Raw genomic sequence first — 17,211 nt, 5'->3', positions numbered from 1 at the left:
TAGGGGAATGCAACAAGTTTATTAAAATCTCCAACAATCTGATAATAACAAAAGATTTACTGCGACCAGGTAGGAAAACTTTTCCACACTGTTTTTCCAGGCTGGTCCTCTCAGGCTTCTGCACTGATTCCCAGTGTCTGGTGTGTGGAGGAATAAGGAAATCAGATGTAACCAAGATGCTCTGCTATGCGAGGATCCATGCACAACTTATCTTCTAGAGCAAGGTATTTCTGTGGCGCCATCTGCTTTTCCCTAGAAAAAGAAGGGGGATATCAGAGAAAAACTGCAGCAGGACATTGAGTAGGGTATTGTTTGCCAATGACACCAAGCTGTGTGGTTCAGTTGCTACGCTGGACGGAAGGAATGCCATCCAGAAGGACCTTTGACACACTTGTGAGGTGGGCTGATGCCAGCCTTATGAAGTTTAACCATGACAAGTGCAAGGTCCCACACTGGGTCAGAGCAATCCCAGGCACAGCTACAGGTTGGGCAGAGAAGAGATTCAGAGCAGCCCTGTGGAGAAGGACTCGGGGGTGTTGGTTGATGACAAACTTAACATGAGCCGGCTTCAGTGTGCGCTCGCAGCCCTGAAAGCCAACCGTATCCTGGGCTGCATCAAAAGGAGTGTGACCAGCAGGTCGAAGGAGGTGATCCTGCCCCTCTACTCTGCTCTTGAGAGACCTCACTTGGCATATTGTGTGCAGTTCTGGTGTCCTCAACATAAAAAGGACATGGAACTGCTGGAACAAGTCCAGGGGAGGGCCACAAGGATGATCAGGGGACTTGAGCATCTCTGTATGAAGACATGCTGAGAAAGTTGGGGCTGTTCAGCCTGGAGAAGAGAAGGCTGTGTGGAGACCTCATAGCAGCTTTCCAGTGTCTGAAGGGGGCCTACAAGGATGGTGGGGATGGACTCTTCATTAGGGACTGTAGTGATAGGACAAGGTTAAAACTTAAACAGGGGAAGTTTAGATTGGATATAAGGAAGAAGTTCTTTACTGTTAGGGTGGTGAGGCACTGGAATGGGTTCCCCAGGGAAGTTGTGAATGCTCCATCCCTGGTGGTGTTCAAGGCCAGGTTGGACAGAGCCTTGGGTGACATGGTTTAGTGTGAGGTGTCCTTGCTCATGGCAGGGGGTTGGAACTTGATGATCTTAAAATCCTTTCCAACATAACTATTCTATGATTCTATGATTCTAAAATAGCCTCAGTTCCTGGGGGGCTCACTTGTAGACCTCCCCTGGGCACTACTTAGGCAGTCCAGTTACCTGTTGAGCCTCTGCTCTAGAACGTTGATATGGAACATGGATTCAGAGCAACTAGAGAGGTAGTCATTCTTCTCCTTTGTGTTGAGCTGGTTCTTGTTTTCTTGAAACCACAGGTGCCTCTTTTGCAGCTCCTCCACCGCCTGTTGGGGGAGCAAGCAACCAGGAGTCAGGGTAATGGAAAAGAGCAAGGAGCAAAGACGCACAGAAGTGCAACTCAAAGTTCAGGGAGCTGAGAGGAAGGAAACCACAGACTGGAGCTGGTTTACTTTCACGGACGGCAGTAAGTTTGAGATGAGGTCTCACCGAACAAGACAATGAGAGACATCAAAACGTGGAACAGCAGGAGGCAGCAAAACCTCAATGTGTTGCCTCCCTGTAGTGAAAAAGCACTGGGCACCTAAATCAGCTCTGAGATAGGGACTTTCACCCTGGGGCTATTTTGTTCTTTGATCTCAGATGCTAACAACAGCAACACCACCAAAAAAAAAAAAAAAGTAAAAAAATAAACCCAGGCATGTTTATGGCTCTTTAATCAAAGGAGGTTTGTTTCTTGCCTGCTGTCACAATCAGATGCACGTTACCCTCCTGCCAGTGCAGAAGAGACTCCAAAAGCATGCACATCCTGGAACAAGACTAGGAATACCTTTTCAAGGCGAGCCTGGATGAGGTTGATTTTGTAAGTGAGATGATGCTTAAAATCAGTCAGGCAGTCATCTCTGACACACAGGGCCTGCTTCTGGTTCAGCTTATCTCTGCAGCCATTTTGAATAAGGAAAGGTGCTAGGTAATCCAGATCCTGTTTCTTCTGTCCAAGGAGCTCATCCTTCACAGTGCTCTCCTAGAGGGGAAAGGACAGAAAGAGTCATGGTCCCATTTACCTACTTCTCCAAACACTCCATGATAAAACAAAAGCAAAGGCCAAAACACCTCCCCTTTGGCCACCCCTGGAAGGAAATAATATTTCTTTTTCTTAGTTTGATCAAAATTACTGCTTTGCATTAGCTTTGCATATCAACCCTTTCCTAGTGTGGTTTTTATTCTGTAGTTTCTTTTCAATCATTCTTTTTAACATTTCTCCTCATTTCCTTGATTTTAAAGATGTCTCTTATAAAAAATGTGTAATCCACTGAGGTGCAAGAAGGGATCAATGAAATCTCTTTGTATTAGGACAGGAAGACGTTAGGACAGGGTGTTTTGAGTGACACAAGTTTATAGGCTGGTGAGTAGCTGGTTCTTGCATCTTTGCCCCTGTTTTGAGCAGAAGTTTGGCATGTAAAATTTAGCACCACCTTTTATAACCTCTCTGTTCAGTCTAAAAAACATTCACAAGAAGCATCCTGGAGATCTTGGAAAAGCTGAAAGAAATTATTATTTCTGTATTTTTCCAGAACATTTCTAAGTTCTTAATTCCTCAACAGAGATCCTGGAACAAAACTGGCTGTGCAAGTAAGAATGAAACCCAAGAAAGCAACTGATTCTTGTCACACAAAAAAGTGTGTGTTTGCCTAACAAAATGAGCCTGGCTAGAAAGATGCACCTTGGAATCCATTCTCATATTCCCCACTAGAATCCCTATTCTCAGCTAATACTTGTTCATTATTTTATCAATTAAACAAAGTAAAACAACAATCTGTCTTGGTGATGCAAATTTTTGCAGAAGTTCAAAGCATGATTATGTTGTTTTAATGGGAACTCAGCTGAAGTTGTGCTAACTTGCTAGGGGATCATCCCAAGTATTTTAATGGTACTAACAGCTCCTCAGAGGCAATTCTCAGACAGAAAAAGCTTTCTCTAGATTTACTTTGTACATGTAAGAAATACTGGGATTAATGAAGTTGACCTACCATGGCTTCATGATGTCGTCTTCTCTCTTCGTTCCTGTCTCTATTATAAATTGAAACTGATAATTTAATATCGGCTTCTTCAGTCTGACGGATCTTCAGAATAGTTAACACCTTCCAAAAATCAAAGAAAGAACCTTCAGCTTTCTTACAAAACAATAGCACTTTTACATGCTTGACCTGCTAGCCAAGCAGATGCTGTGTACAAGAAATACAGTATAGGATTAAATACAGGAGATCTATCCAAGTACCTCCATATTCTGCTCATAGGTCAAGCTAATAGCGGTTTATATTTAGGTTGCTGCTTTGTATTAAATTCTTGAACACAATTATTATGTGTTAAGCTCTTCTGAAGTCATGGTCTTGCAACTACTTCTGAAATTGCACTGATAGCTTTGTCTTAGTCTCAACAGGATATGCAGCATAAGCAATATGAATATTTTGTCTATTGATACATCAAGAGAGAGAAATTTGGCAAGGTGTTCATGAGGTCACAGGGAACAAACTTCAAATTTCTGGAGAAAAAAAAAAAAGACTTCTGCAATCTTATTCTTAATTACTACTGGTATTCTGGGCTAATAGAATTGAGTACTTCTCCAGCTCCTTCAGGGGTTCCTCTTCCTAAGCAAAATATTTAAAAATATCCAGCAGCTTTTCCTCCATCTGCTAGAATGGTTGTATTTAGCATGAAGTACTAGAAGTACTACATGAAGTACAAGTACAAAGAACATGGATTTGTTACAGGGTCACAGTGTGATTAGCAGTACAAGCAATGTATTTTATGAAGTATTTCCCTACAGCTGCTCTCACAAAAAGTTACTTCAGTGTTTTGATTAGAACTTCCTGGAAATGCCTAGCAACCAGATATATCATATACAATATCCTTTGGTTTTGGTCTCATTCTCAGGCAAAAGGCAGGTATGTTTCCAGATGCCACAATTCATACACGGTCCTTTGCTCCCTGAAACTGTCTTTCAGAGAATGAAGAGTAAGAGCAGGAGTTGGAAAGTGTGTGACTCTTCATAAATACATTACAGCTACATCTTTACTGAACAATGGCTGGACTGCAAGCTCAAGAATTCAGCATGGAGACCAGCTCTGTGGCACCAGTTTTATTTTTACCACAGCTTATGTTGAGAATACTTTGGCAACCAGTCAGCTCAAATTATTTGGATGCTGAAGAGGCACTCTTCATCAGGGACTGTAGTGATAGGACAAGGGACAGTAGGTTCAAATGTAAACATGGCAAGTTCAGGTTAGATCCAAGGAAGAAGTTCTTCCCTGTGAGGGTGGTGAGGCCCTGGCACAGGTTGCCCAGAGAAGCTGTGGCTGCTCCATCCCTGGCAGTGTTCAAGCCCAGGTTGGACAGGGCTTTGAGCAACATGGTCTAGTGGAAGGTGTCCCTGCCTGTGGCAGGGGGTTGGAACTGGATGATTTTAAGGTCCTTTCCAACCCAAACTATTCTATAATTCCCATGTCTGACCAACTCTGACCCAGTGTGGGCACCTCCCCTGTTACCTCTGCTTCAGATTGCCGGACTTGTTCTTTCACCCGCTTCTCTTTTGCTGTCAGATCCTTCAACAAGTTGTAGAGATGGAACAAACTCTTGCCTTTCTCAAAGGACCCTGCCTGGAAGCAGATGAACTAGTGAAGGCCAGTAGCACTCTCTGGGTGCATGGGACCAGATATTCTGCCATCATAAATTGGCACAACTCTGCCACAGTCAAGACAGTGACACTGACTTCCATCACTGAAATATCTAACCCATAGAAAACACTTTATTAGACTTCATTTTGATTTTGAATCCATCAGTAATGTGAGGCAGATGGCACATATTGCACTTTTATACGGTTGGAACCAGTTTTGCAGGATTAGAGATGAAAGGATGGCACTTGTGCCCTGTGTATCCTCCCCAGTGGAAAACAGCAACTTTAAGAAAACTTGCTTAACATTAAAAAATCCTGTATTTTTAATCTCTCTTTGATTTTCCTAAGTATAATTGTACAGCATCACTGCAGAATTTATGGTTACAGACTCACATCAGTGATGTCAGTGGAGTGACCCCCCCCAAATGAGAGAATTTGGCTTGATGACAGCGCTCCACTTATTTTAGAACATCTTTTATTGAAGGCTATCTATCTATCTATCTATCTATCTATCTATCTATCTATCTATCTATCTATCTATCTATCTATCTCTCTATCTATCTATCTATCTATCTATCTATCAATCATCTATCTACATGTCTATCAGCAACACATTAAGCTTTAGCATCTTGTTCTGCATCTGCAGGGTAAACTTTGCAAGATATAAGCAACAAAATGAACCAAGAAGTCCATGGTAGAAATGGATGGGATGTCTGGGATGCCTCCCTCTGCTTCTCTGCTGTACCTCTTCTTCAAGAGAGAACAGCAGAGGAAGTTTTGACTTCTGTGCCATGAATCCACAGGACTGAGCCCAACAGCTGCCGAACCAGCACCCTGAAAGATCGCAGTGCCTGTGCTGCCTGATGACCAGGTCTAGGAAGATGACCTCAGGCATGGCCACAGCAAGCCTTTCATGCTACATTATGTCCTACATTCTAGCAGGACAGTGCATCTCCAGGGGCATTTGTGCTGTCAGCACGGAGGCTGTCTGTGAGGGAGGTGTGCACACGGAGCAGAGGAATAAGGCATGCTTGGAGTTCTTCCACTGACATTTCACCTTCCCTTTGTGTCTTGTGCTCTAGAAAAACTTCAATATAAGTAGTTTTCCTTCATACCTGGTACGTGATGCATGTGTCTGGGGTCATGAAGACTTCATGTTCTTTACTAGCCCTCTCTGGCAGTTTGTGGAAAAGCTTCTTTGAGGCAGTAATGTATTTATCTTTGAGGTGGTATGTCAGATGGATGTACTCCTCTGTGATCAGGAAGATACATTCTGCGACATCTTCGTCAGCAGGCTTTTCTGGGTTTCTGTGAAAACACTCCTTGATTTGCTAAAGGGGGTGAAAAAAGAGAGACAAAAGCAGATCAGACAAAAAACCTGGGAAGATTTGCAGAGTTGGGTAAAAACCCAAGGGAAAAATTGGGCTTTTCTGCCTGGATTACAATGGCATCTCTTAGCCCATAGTCCTACTCTTCTTTCCTGTGCCTGAGGAAAATAGTGCAAAGCTGCTTAACCTAAAATGTTATTAGTTTGGGGTCAGAACATGAGATCGTTTTAGTAGTTTTAAGTCCTGTGAAAATCTCATTCCAAAATCACAGTCAAACTTTTTTTCCTTTCCTCTGACACACCTCCCAGTTTCATTCTAGCTGCTCAATGCAGTTGGTGACAACTGGTCACATTGTAGCTCTCTGTCAGGCAAACAACCATGAGACACAACAGCTGAGCAAGGCTCTATATCTCATCTGGAGCTTTGCGTTGGCTGTGTCCACTGAAAATGAACCTAGAGCCCTAGACAGTATGTTCTGCACAGTATAAATATCACTATAACAGATATTCTTCTGTTCCTGCCTTGACCGTACCCTGATAGGTTTGGAGTTCATGTCAATTCTCTGTGTTTCGTCTCCTTGTTTGCCAAAGTCAACATGCCGGAGGTAAAGAAAGTCATCCCGCCCCATGAAGTACTCTGTCATCTCACTAGCAGTTTCAACACGCTTCTGGAGGCCATCAACTCGCGCCTCATTGTAAAACTCCATTGTATGTCCAGTCTTGGGCTCCAGCAACGTATAGGTGTGAGCTGAGGATGTAAGAGACATTAGCAGCTATGATACGGTGAACATGAGTGTATCCAGAGGAAGTCTCATTTTCTTCAGCAGCCAATAAATCAAATGCACCCAAGAGTGTAAGAAGGGAATGTAATCTCACTGTTGTGTACCAACATGTCATGGCCTAAGGACGGCAGGATGACTTTGCAGGGTCACTGCCTTCCTTACACAGTAATGCAGCAGTGAGTGGAGCCTGGACCCTGCTTTTTCCAAATCAGGAATGGGCACAGCCTCTGGGTGAAATGCTGCTTGAGCAACAGATCTGATGCAGGATTTTCTCTCCCCCAGCTGCACAACACTGACAGACCAAAAGAGGGACTTTTTGGAAATTGGCTTTTGACAAGGACCTGTTAGGACAGGACAAGGGGGAACGGCTTTAACTTGGCAGAGGGGAGATTGAACCAAGGCCTTAGGCAGAATTTCTTCCCTGTGAGGCGTGCTGACGCCCTGGCACAGGTTGCCCAGAGAAGCTGTGGCTGCCCCATCCCTGGCAGTGTTCAAGGCCAGGCTGGACGGGGCTTGGAGCAGCCTGCTCTAGTGGAAGGTGTCCATGTCCATGGAGGGGGTTGGAACTGGACAAGCTTTAAGGTCCCTTCCAACCCAAACCAGTCTGTGATTCTGTAATCCTAAGAAGAAAGTTTCTACTACTATCACCTCTACTGGTAAAAGTAAATTGGATCACCATATATATGATAGGTATGTATTTTTCTCCTGTTATGCTGGGGGGAAGCACTCTCCAGCACTGTAAGCCAACAATCCAATTCTCTACTCTCTACTGGATACCATATTATTTATCTAGGCAATTCATCCCACAAGTTTTCTGCACCCCCACCATTGGGCTTTTGCCACTGCTGGAAGGATCCACATGGAGTCCTACCAGCTGCAGTGGCTGCCAGATAACCTGAATACCTTTAAGACAGAAGGAATGTCCTTTGCTGAAGTAGTCTGTGGTGAGCTGCGTTTGTTTATTCACTTCTCTCCTAACCAGGATGTCTTCTCGGTTTTCAAACCACTCTCTCACCTCCACTACATCAGTATCTGGCAGGAGACAAAGCATTTCACAACCCCACGACACCCTGTTGGAGGTTCTAAGATTCATGTTATTCACCCTCAGTGTCTGTGCAAGCACCCTGTGCTTCTGATGCAGTACAGTCACTGGAACTGGCCCTGTGCACAGGGCATTTTGTAGATGAATCCTAAGCTACATTTGAGTAGATAAATTATACCTTAGGAGAGATTATTCCTCTCCATCAACAAGAAGTAGTCAGCTCAGGGGGAGAAGGTGGCATGGCACATGGCTACATTTAGGCAAGAGAAATTCCATCCCAAATACTTTATGATAGTGTCAGGAGTTAAGGAAAATGAGATGGGGATATTACACTATCCAAGAGGACTGAGGACAGGACACTGGATGTTCAGTTAGGAATCTACACTGTTTCTTGGACCAAAGAATAATGCTTCTGAGTACAGAAATATCCACAGTCTGAGTATTTGCCATTCTGTGCCCACAGAAAGCACACAGTCTGGATATTTCTATGGCTTCCATCAGCACCAGTGGGAATAGTGATGCTATCGGATCACATCAAACCAGACTTCCATTTCTCTGAAGACTGAAAATCCAAGCAGCTGACCTGTGGCACTGCACAGCCTCACCAACGGGCTGTAAAAAAGACTCAAAACTCTCACAGGATTCCCTAGCAATGCTGGAGAGTTCTGGGCCTTGACAGACAGCCTGATGAAACAATGCAGTAGACAGTTCCACCCAAATGTGAAAGGAGGATGGGAAAGCACAAGAGAGACCCTGGCAGAAAGGGGACATCCTACCCCTTCCCACCAACAGAACCCGGTTGTGCCTGCTCAGTTGTTGACCCATCCCTCTTACAGTCTGGCCCTGCGTAGATGGTGAGGCGCTGCACCAGCCCATTGCCATTCAGGTATGGTGCCCATTTCTTCAGTTTTGCCTTGTTGTACAGAGTCACCTTCTTCCCCTGGCAATAGCGGGTCTCAAACTCTGCAGTGAGAGATAGAGGTGTCATAAAGATTTACTCCCCTGTATTCAGCCCAAGGAAAAAGAATTCAAGAGGGAGCAAGCCACAGTCTAAGGGAAGCCATGCATTTATTGATCACATTCAGCTGCCAGCAAAGCTGTTCAGACCCTGCCTTAAAGCTGTAATAGTATAATAACTCATTTCTCTCCCAACGCAGGTATTTGATAATGCAGGAGCATAACTGGAACAGAAAGTCAATTGCAGGCAAAACTGGGATGATCTTTATCTGGCAGGAAAACACAGTGTGTCTGTGCGAGGGGAGTTTTGGGGGGGTTCTCACGCAGCATGAGACAGTGCACCGAGGGCAAGCATTCAACCTAATGGCTGTTGCTGCCTCCATCTGCTGCACTTCACTGTTGTATCTTGTCCATCCTGAAGGGAGAACTCTTGAGCTAAACAAATACCCCAAATCCACTAAAAGAGTACCTGGGGGCAAAGCAATATGCAAAAGAGTACATACGTCTGGGAGGTATCCGAATTGGGGCTACCCACGATGGTGGCACGTCAAAACTCATTCTCTTCTCTCTCTCCTGATGACACAGAAAAAGAGATTTGCGTTGCTGGCACCTTCACTTACTGTGCCAGGAGACCTTTTGGTGCAGTGACCAGAGCTCAGACTCAGCTCGGGCACACTGTGGCACAGCTGTAAGAGCTATGTTGATCACACATAGCCCAAGGACAGAGGAAAGCAGCACACTGCATTTATGTGGAAGGAGAGCTTTACTGCATCCCCACACTCTCAGTAGCACATCCCTACATTAGACTAATGGAATTTTCTTCTCCTGGCTAATGTTCCTGCTGGACAGGGGATGAACAGGACACTCAGCATTCAAACTTGATTACCAACGTTATGTAGACTGTGGAGGACACTTTGCTCCCTGTTTGTGGGCACAGTCTGAGAAGGGCAGATAACAGGAGGGAACATGCTTTTATTGGTGTTCTTCTGTCCTGCCATGCTGGTGCAGTGCCTGTTTTATCATGCTGTGTTCTCCCAACAGGACAACATACCATCTTTTGCTTCCAGTACCCAGGACTTCTTTTATATTAGAGTACATACATTGTTTCTACACTTGGTTGGCAGCTCCACCTAGCAGCCTGGAGGGCTGGATGCTGACCAGCAGGGCAAAAATGTCCAGGAAAATGTCTGTTTTTACTTTATTTCTTTTACTGATTTCATCTCAAAGGTCAATGCACTGGAGGCCTACAGAGATCCCGAGCCACTGAGGACACCAGAAGTACCACGTGAAGTCCTGCTTCAAAAAGCATTAGAACTGTTGAAGATTGAGAAGGAATTGAAAGTGCCAATTAAAACTCAGCTGGAGTAATAGTGACTTAACCTGGAGGGGGCAGCAGGCAGGCAGACATACGTGGGCCTACCAGCATACCAGTTCAACAGAGCATCCCCACTGCACGAGAGCCATTTGAGTTACTCACTGTGTCACTGTCAAATAACTCTTCTTCCTCCTCAGGGAGCAGCTGAAGAGGGTTGCTCTCTGAAAGCATTATTTCCCAGTGGACAGCGTCACCCAAGTCAAAGATGAGATCCTAGGCCATACAGAACAAACCCATTTAGCTACAAGGGCACTAAACTGAAGGCTGCCTCTGCCCACCTGCAGTGCTCTGGACCTGGCTGGCTGTCAGGTTATAAAGGACAGACCTTTATAATCCTGAGAGTTATAAAGGACAGACCCTGCATCTCACTGAGGTGGGTGTCAGACCCATGGCTGGCTAGTGGGACCCCAAAGACTGCCCCTGTGCCTAAAGGACTGCAGACCCCTTTCCTCATGATGCCTCTGCCACAGATGAATCAAAGTTGCTGAGGATGCTTCTGCCTCCTTCCCTGGGGCACGTATAGTCCCAGAGTCAAGTTGCTGTAAGTCAGACTCTTGGCTCCTAGACTTTATGTCAGCTGGGGAGTAGCTGAGGTGTGGCTCAAAACATCCTCTGCTTTAAAAGCTGTTGTTTGGGAGAATGAGCATCCATGCAGCCTTAAAAGCTGACATTCTAGCACTCTAGGGGTTTAATAGGTATGATCCATATTTGCTAGCTCGGGGTCTGGAATGTCCTGGAGTAGTTCAGAGCCTATGTCATCACAGCAACATGACCAGAGCCAACACAAGGAATGGTTAAGTGGAACTGGGATCACAACTTATCTTGGACTTCCCCAGGACTCTGGTTGGCTCAACTGTCCATCCCAGGCATGGGGCGCCAAAGGGCTCATTACCTTGCAGCCATGCCTGCAGTCCTGCATATTCACCCAGTAGTTCCTGTGGTTCCAGACGCTTTCAATCCCAAGGAAGCGTTTATCTGTGGTGTTGTGTCTGTTTCCCGTGAAGGGGTTGATGAAGAAGGTCTCAGGAACCTCCCTCTTCCCAGACAGAACCAAAACCCATGCGTGCACCCGCAAGCCATGCAAAGGTTCACACTTTGGCTTTCCCGCTTCCTGTATCACAGAGGACAGAACAGTAATTACTGCCATTTTATTGCTACTTAGTCTAACCAATGGCAATCTTATTCTCTCCTCTGACCACTTCTAAAGGTCTCCAGGGACTTAACACTCTTCTGAAGAGTGAGGTAGCACATACTCAGTACACACTGCTATGCCAGCACAGGCTGGGTTCCCAGAGGCCAAGTGCTCATCTCCATGCTCAGGGTTGTGTCATACTTCACAGAGGAGGCCAGTGAGCTCTTTTCCTTGGTCAGCCATTCTCTGTATCTCATCTCTTGACCCTGGTGTTTACAGTGAGGTGGACCTTTTTTCTTACCTTCTTGTCTCTTTCCTTGTCCTTCTGAGAAGCTTCAATTGCTGCTGCCTTCTTGGCCTCCTGCTGAAGCTCAAACTTGCTCTGCATGTCTGGTAGGGGCTTAATTCTATACTTTTTCTTCACCTCCTCTTTTGATACCTGTGTCTACAAAAGCAGGATATTGCTGTGAAACTCAGCAGAGATCAACAGAAGGGAGAAAAGCCAAGGCTTACAGGTACCTCTCAGTTCCCAGCCCTTTGCCATTTGCAATACTGGACCTAGTAAGCAGGAATTCAGTGAAGCCAAAGAAGTTGGCTTCTCTTAAGGAACTGTAGAAACTCACTCAAAAGATTCATTTGGTGAGGTCCCTCTTTGGTACAGACTGAAACCCAGTGTGGGCCTGAAGCTGTTCCTCTTAGCTCACCTCTGGAGCTCACTGGAAATGAAAAGGCTAAGCATGCATGCTGGGCTCCTCCCTGCAGGTCTCACCTCTGGTGGCTTCCTGAGCAGTGGGCACAGCTCCTGCGTTTCATCCAGGGTGCATGTCTCAAGGGTGGCATAGCCCTGCACGCAGTAGGCATCATACCCGGCCCCAATCAGCATGGAGCACAGCAGCACGCTGAAGTCAAAGCAGTTCCCTCGCTGGTGTTTCAGGGTGGTGGTCGGGGAATAAAGTGAACTGGGCTTGAAAGAGAGAGATACATGCCTGCAGTGCTTGTCTTGTGAAGCTGAAACATACACCAGGCAGAAAGCAGGAGAGGTAAGAGGGCATTGCCCATATCCCTGGGTTCTGCACCCATAGAGAATCTGTTACATAAAATTCCTATATATAAGCCACTGTGGGAAAACTATTTAACTTATATTCAAAACATGAGTGGGGTTGGGATAGAGAAAGTTGGGTTTCCCTCTTGGTGGGGACAGAGAAGAAATCTAAACCCGATGTAGAATGACCAGTACACAAGAAAGCCAAATCACACTGTCCAACAGTACATCAGGCCCAAGAGCAAAGATATGAAACTGTGTGCCTCCGAATTACTGGATTATTGGTATAGCATCAACCTCAGTTGATTTTTTGTTTCTGTGATTGCATCTGTGATTGATGTGGGCATCACTGTAGTGCAGAACTAACATTTATGTCCAAAATAGATATTGTCAAACCCGACCCAACTATGCCTGCTCCGAGGACCATTTACCATGCAAGTGGTGGATCAGGGAGACATGAAGGATGACTTCTTTACAGAGAGTATCTTAGAGTCTGTTGTTTTCTTTAACTGACAAGAAAGAGCTTCAAAATCTTACCTGGTGCTGCTGCAGTACTGATGGTGCAATCACCATCCCTGGAACAGTTCACAAACTGTGTAGACAAGGCCCTTAGTGACATGGTTCAGCGGTGGCCTTGGCAGTGCTGGGGAGTGGTTGGACTTGATCTTAACGGTCTTTTCCAGCCTGGTTGATTTAGAACCTCATGGTTCTAAAGGAAATCAGTAATCATCTATCGAACCACAAATAGCACCTTAACACCTGTATGACCCTAAGCACAGCACAGTGTAAGGGGACCTGCAAGGTATAAAGGGTGCCCAACGGGATGCAGACAGGCTGCTCAGACACAAGGGACACTGACAGGCTGATCAAAGGCTTTGAGGAAATACCCCTCTAACATGACAGCCACAGACCCCAGAAGTCCTCTCCAAAGTGGTGTGGGAAAATTCTGACCTAAATCTGGTGACAAATTTAACCATAGGGAGAGATAGGCAGGACAAGCTCATCCAACTGCTGAAAATTTAATGCTAACCACAACTCTGGAGAAGGGCTTAACTTCCACCTCTAGCTGGTCTGTCTGCAATGTTTTAAAGCAAAAGACCCATAAGCTAAATTCACACCAGCCAAGAACTTGCCCAAATTCTGGTATCATTCCTTCTTGCCAGTTGAGAAATCTCCCTTCAGCCACTGCAAAATATCCCCAAAACAGGAATAGAAGTGTCTAGCGCCCCTAAGAACAGGTCACTGAGTTCAAACATCATCCCCTAGGATACACTCCTTTGTTCCAAGGTGTTTTGGTCTTTGAGGGGAATCTCATCACCATTGCAACCCACAGTAGACAGCTGGTCATATGAAATGACTGGGAGCATGGTCAGGCCCCATCTTGCAGAAATGGTGCTTAGCTCCTGGGCAGGTACCACACTGCATGTGTACTGGGATTACAGGTCCACAGTGTGCAGGGCCTGGAAAGATCAGGGGATCTGCCAACAGACCCCTCTGGCACCTCCATTATGGGGCTGTTTCTGATGGGACTGCAGCCCCTTTCTTACCAGAGTGATAGGGCACTCAAGGGGCTCCATAACGAGGTAATCTGAGACGAAGCTGGCACAGCCATCCCAGTCATACAGCTCCGTGTAAGGCAGCAGGGTTGGCCTCACTGTTGTGCTCACAAACTTCTGTAGGGCAACAAGAGGACTTTGGTCACCCACAGATGTCTGAGTCTCTTGTCCAAAGCCATCCTCAGAACATCCCTGGATGTGGCAGCTCACATTCAGGACCTCCCTACGGCATATCAACAGCATCAGAAACCCTCCTCACCAGTTCTAAGATGGAAATTGCACAGGTTGAGAGGCCATCTGCTTGTCTGTTGCCTAAAAATTCAAGCTCAGCCCAGACACATTACAGGTGTGAGCCAGTTCTGCCCTTAGTTTTCAAGCAAGACAAACAGCTACTGCCCTTTCCAGCTTTTTACAACATTCAGCATTTTTTGCCTAGCATGTTAATCGTAGAATCATAGAATTGCTTGGGTTGGAAGGATGCTTAAAGCTCATCCAATTCCAGTCCCCTACCACAGGCAGGGACACCTTCCACTAGACCAGGTTGCTTCTAGCCCTGTTCAACCTGGCCTTGAAAACTGCCAGGGATGGGGCAGCCACAGTTTCTCTGGGAAACCTGTGCCAGGGCTTCACCACCCTCACATGAAAGAACTTCTTAATGTCTAATCTAAACCCACACTCTTTCAATTTATACTAAATGCTGGGGAAAGCTGATCCATAGTAGCAATTCCAGATGCCAGGGGGCAGATCAGGTGCAGAACTAGACAGCAGTTGTGAAGCTTGGATCCAATCCTGAACAAAACCAGACAAACTTCCATGTGCACTTCCTTCCCTGTAACTTCTGCAAAGTTCAGAGGAAGATCTAACTCTGGATTCAGATTCCATATCTGTGATTAAGTCTGAACCTTATCTATTTCATGTGTTTCTTTTACTTTCCTTTATGTTTCTATGGTCTTTTTTGTTTCCAAAGCATTGCGCTGCAGGGCTGCAAGCTGCCTGCAGCCCACAGGGTACCACCATCATGTGCGTGCTACAACACTTGATTTGGATAGCTGGGGTGTTCCCAGGGTGCTGGGTGCCTGTTCAGTGTGCTGTGGGCACAGCAAGTGGGTTCCCATTCCCAAGGAAGGGCTGTCCTTGCTCAGCACATGTGCCCAAGCCCCACACCACCCCATACCTCCACTCCACACTCGTTGACTGGGTGGAGGAAGAGCGGCTTGCGGTTAGGGCAGAGGTGAATATACTGCCGGAGGAAATTGTCAGCGATGTGCAGCAGCTGCTTTTCCTTGGGCGAATTGGTCTTATATGAGGACGGTAACTGGGACATGTCAACGGAGCTACAGCCAAAATCAATTCCAGGGCAGGAGGAGGCAAAAAGACAGAGGTAAGCCAGGAGCAATTCAGGCAAGATGACCTGCTATCAAAACATGGCAGGGCTCCCTCTTCCCTAGGAACAAAGGGGATCATACCCACGGTCATGATTTTGGCATAGCCAATCTTCTCTGGAGTGATGGCAAGCTGACATACACCCAGAGGCTGAAGGGATCTTTGTATAGTGCCATGACAGCAGCGAATGCATGTGCAATGAAGTGAGTTACTTTTTCTTACACATGCCCACTCTTGCACAGACAAACCAGGCATATGAAACTCGCTCACTCCCCTCCCTGTGCCAGGGGACCACATGTGCCATCCACACATGTGCCTTCCCCCTGTGGACCCCCAAGGAATCATCTATGCTTATGCCAGCAACCAGCTGACACAGGACTTACTGCTTTGGGAGACAGTCTTGCTCCACAGGCACCTTTGTCTCCACATCCTGGAGGTCATCACTGACTGCCAAACCCCCCAGCTTTTCTTCCACTCTTTGTTCATCTTCCTCCGTCTCCTCCAGGGCGTCCATTCTGCCTCCTCTGGGGAACTACAGAAACGCATGCACCACGGAGAACTCAGGGGTGGGACCCAGATACACAGCAACACAGAAATATTATCATGCTGGCCACAGTGATTTAGTATGTGAGCACAGCCGAGTTGTAACAGTGAGGAGTGAGCACTGAATCTGAGGTCGGACTAGGCTTGAGGAGTAAGCGGCTGCATGCTGCTGGGTGTCATACTAACCAGGGGAGCCGGGCTCAGCACACCATGCTGTATGGTCGTGCTGCACGCACTCTTGTGATGCCTTGCTGCATCCTCTGACCCGCTTGGGCTTCTGCCAGCTGGAAGACGGCTCTGGAATCCTCCAGGCACCAGCTGATGGCCCTGCCACAGCCTTCGGGGATACACGGAGCCGAGCCGGCAGCGCAGAGACCTTGAAGCAAGCGGGCCGTTCAGCAGTGCTCAGCAGCCTCCAAGGACAAAGGCTGTTTGTTACTGATACCCTCTCGAGGACGTGGGGGCTGCTTTTCTCCCGCTCCCCGTGGTCAGGCTGACCCGTGGGGCTCACAGAGATATCTGAAGCACAGACCTTGCAGTTGGGGGCACGGAGGGCCCAGCTCTGCTCCCCGGCCTCGGCACTGCTTCTGCGGCCCCGGTCTGCCGCTGCCGCTCCCTGTCCGCGCCGCTGCTGCCCAGCACCCGCACTATGGCAACGCCGGCACAGAGGCAGCGCGGGGCCGTGGCGGGGCCTGCGGCCTCCCCCGGCGCCTTCCCCCTAGCCTACCCCAGCCTTCACCGAGGGGCTTCCTCCCGGCCCCCTCCTCAGGTCTCCCCCCACCCCGGGGGGGCCACCAGCCCTCCCCAGGCCCCGGCTGCCCGCGGGGTCTCCGCAGGTGCTCAGCACGCACCCCCGGCTCTCCCCACCGCTGGTCTGAGCGCCTCGCTGGCTGAGCTCCTGCTCCGTGTATGCTGCAGCCCCCTCTGCCAGTTGACACTCGGGCAAAGCGGGGGGAAGCAGCCAAACCCTGCTCGCTGGGACAGCTCTTCAAACAGCTCCCCCGAGACCAAGAAGCTGCTCTGAAACTCACAGTTCCACTCTCTTTTTTTTTTTAATAATAACAAAACTGCAAAGACACACACACACCCCCCCCACCCCCCCCATCCTATTCGTCTGTTGCTTCCTAAGCCTTTGGGCTGTGCTGCTTTCACTTCCCTAAGTGAGTTCGTGCAAGCTTCTGTCAACTGCTTTGTACGACACATAATGGAAAGCAGAGATTCTCTCGCAAAACCTGGCAGCCAGGGATGGCAGGAGGCCTTTTCTTTCTGCTTCTTTTTCTAATGGGTTGTTCATTAGGCTGTAAGCAAGGTAAAGTGC

The 17,211-nt window shown here is 47.2% G+C and overlaps 1 protein-coding gene across 5 annotated transcripts; it reads right to left on the bottom strand.

The window, feature by feature from the left end:
* DRC7 (dynein regulatory complex subunit 7) lies at positions 1 to 15,901 on the bottom strand. 5 transcript variants are annotated; one of them, XM_057430468.1, is made up of 17 exons: positions 15,734 to 15,901; positions 15,142 to 15,301; positions 13,959 to 14,084; positions 12,139 to 12,333; positions 11,671 to 11,814; positions 11,130 to 11,348; positions 10,340 to 10,450; positions 9,366 to 9,435; positions 8,740 to 8,868; positions 7,767 to 7,895; positions 6,615 to 6,829; positions 5,870 to 6,085; positions 4,627 to 4,737; positions 3,112 to 3,222; positions 1,911 to 2,105; positions 1,268 to 1,407; positions 1 to 252 (listed from the first exon to the last, which is right to left on the bottom strand). In XM_057430468.1, exons 1-17 carry the CDS (start codon positions 15,862 to 15,864, stop codon positions 162 to 164), a joined length of 2,493 nt encoding a protein of 830 aa, XP_057286451.1. In that variant the 5' UTR covers positions 15,865 to 15,901; the 3' UTR covers positions 1 to 161. The 5 variants fall into 5 exon arrangements, with proteins under 5 accessions (XP_057286451.1, XP_057286452.1, XP_057286453.1 ...); XM_057430469.1 differs by lacking the exon at positions 8,740 to 8,868; XM_057430470.1 differs by lacking the exon at positions 11,671 to 11,814.
* Between the last annotated feature and the right edge of the window lie 1,310 nt (positions 15,902 to 17,211).

Source organism: Pezoporus wallicus, unplaced genomic scaffold (assembly GCF_028554395.1).
Source record: "Pezoporus wallicus isolate ANWC-B61680 ecotype Strahan unplaced genomic scaffold, APGP_CSIRO_Pwel_v1 contig_3573, whole genome shotgun sequence".
Classification (NCBI taxonomy): domain Eukaryota; kingdom Metazoa; phylum Chordata; class Aves; order Psittaciformes; family Psittacidae; genus Pezoporus; species Pezoporus wallicus.
Note: the sequence above shows the minus strand (reverse complement) of the source record. Positions and strands in the feature narration are given on the sequence as shown.

Excerpts from the sequence above, each read along its gene's own strand:
- DRC7 (XM_057430468.1), bottom strand. The coding sequence starts at position 15,864 with ATGGACGCCCTGGAGGAGACGGAGGAAGATGAACAAAGAGTGGAAGAA. Across the intron at positions 11,349-11,670 it reads ACAAGGAAAGAGACAAGAAG|GAAGCGGGAAAGCCAAAGTG; the intron begins GTAAGAAAAAAG and ends TCTGTGATACAG. Across the intron at positions 7,896-8,739 it reads CATCTACGCAGGGCCAGACT|ATACTGATGTAGTGGAGGTG; the intron begins GTAAGAGGGATG and ends GTCTCCTGCCAG.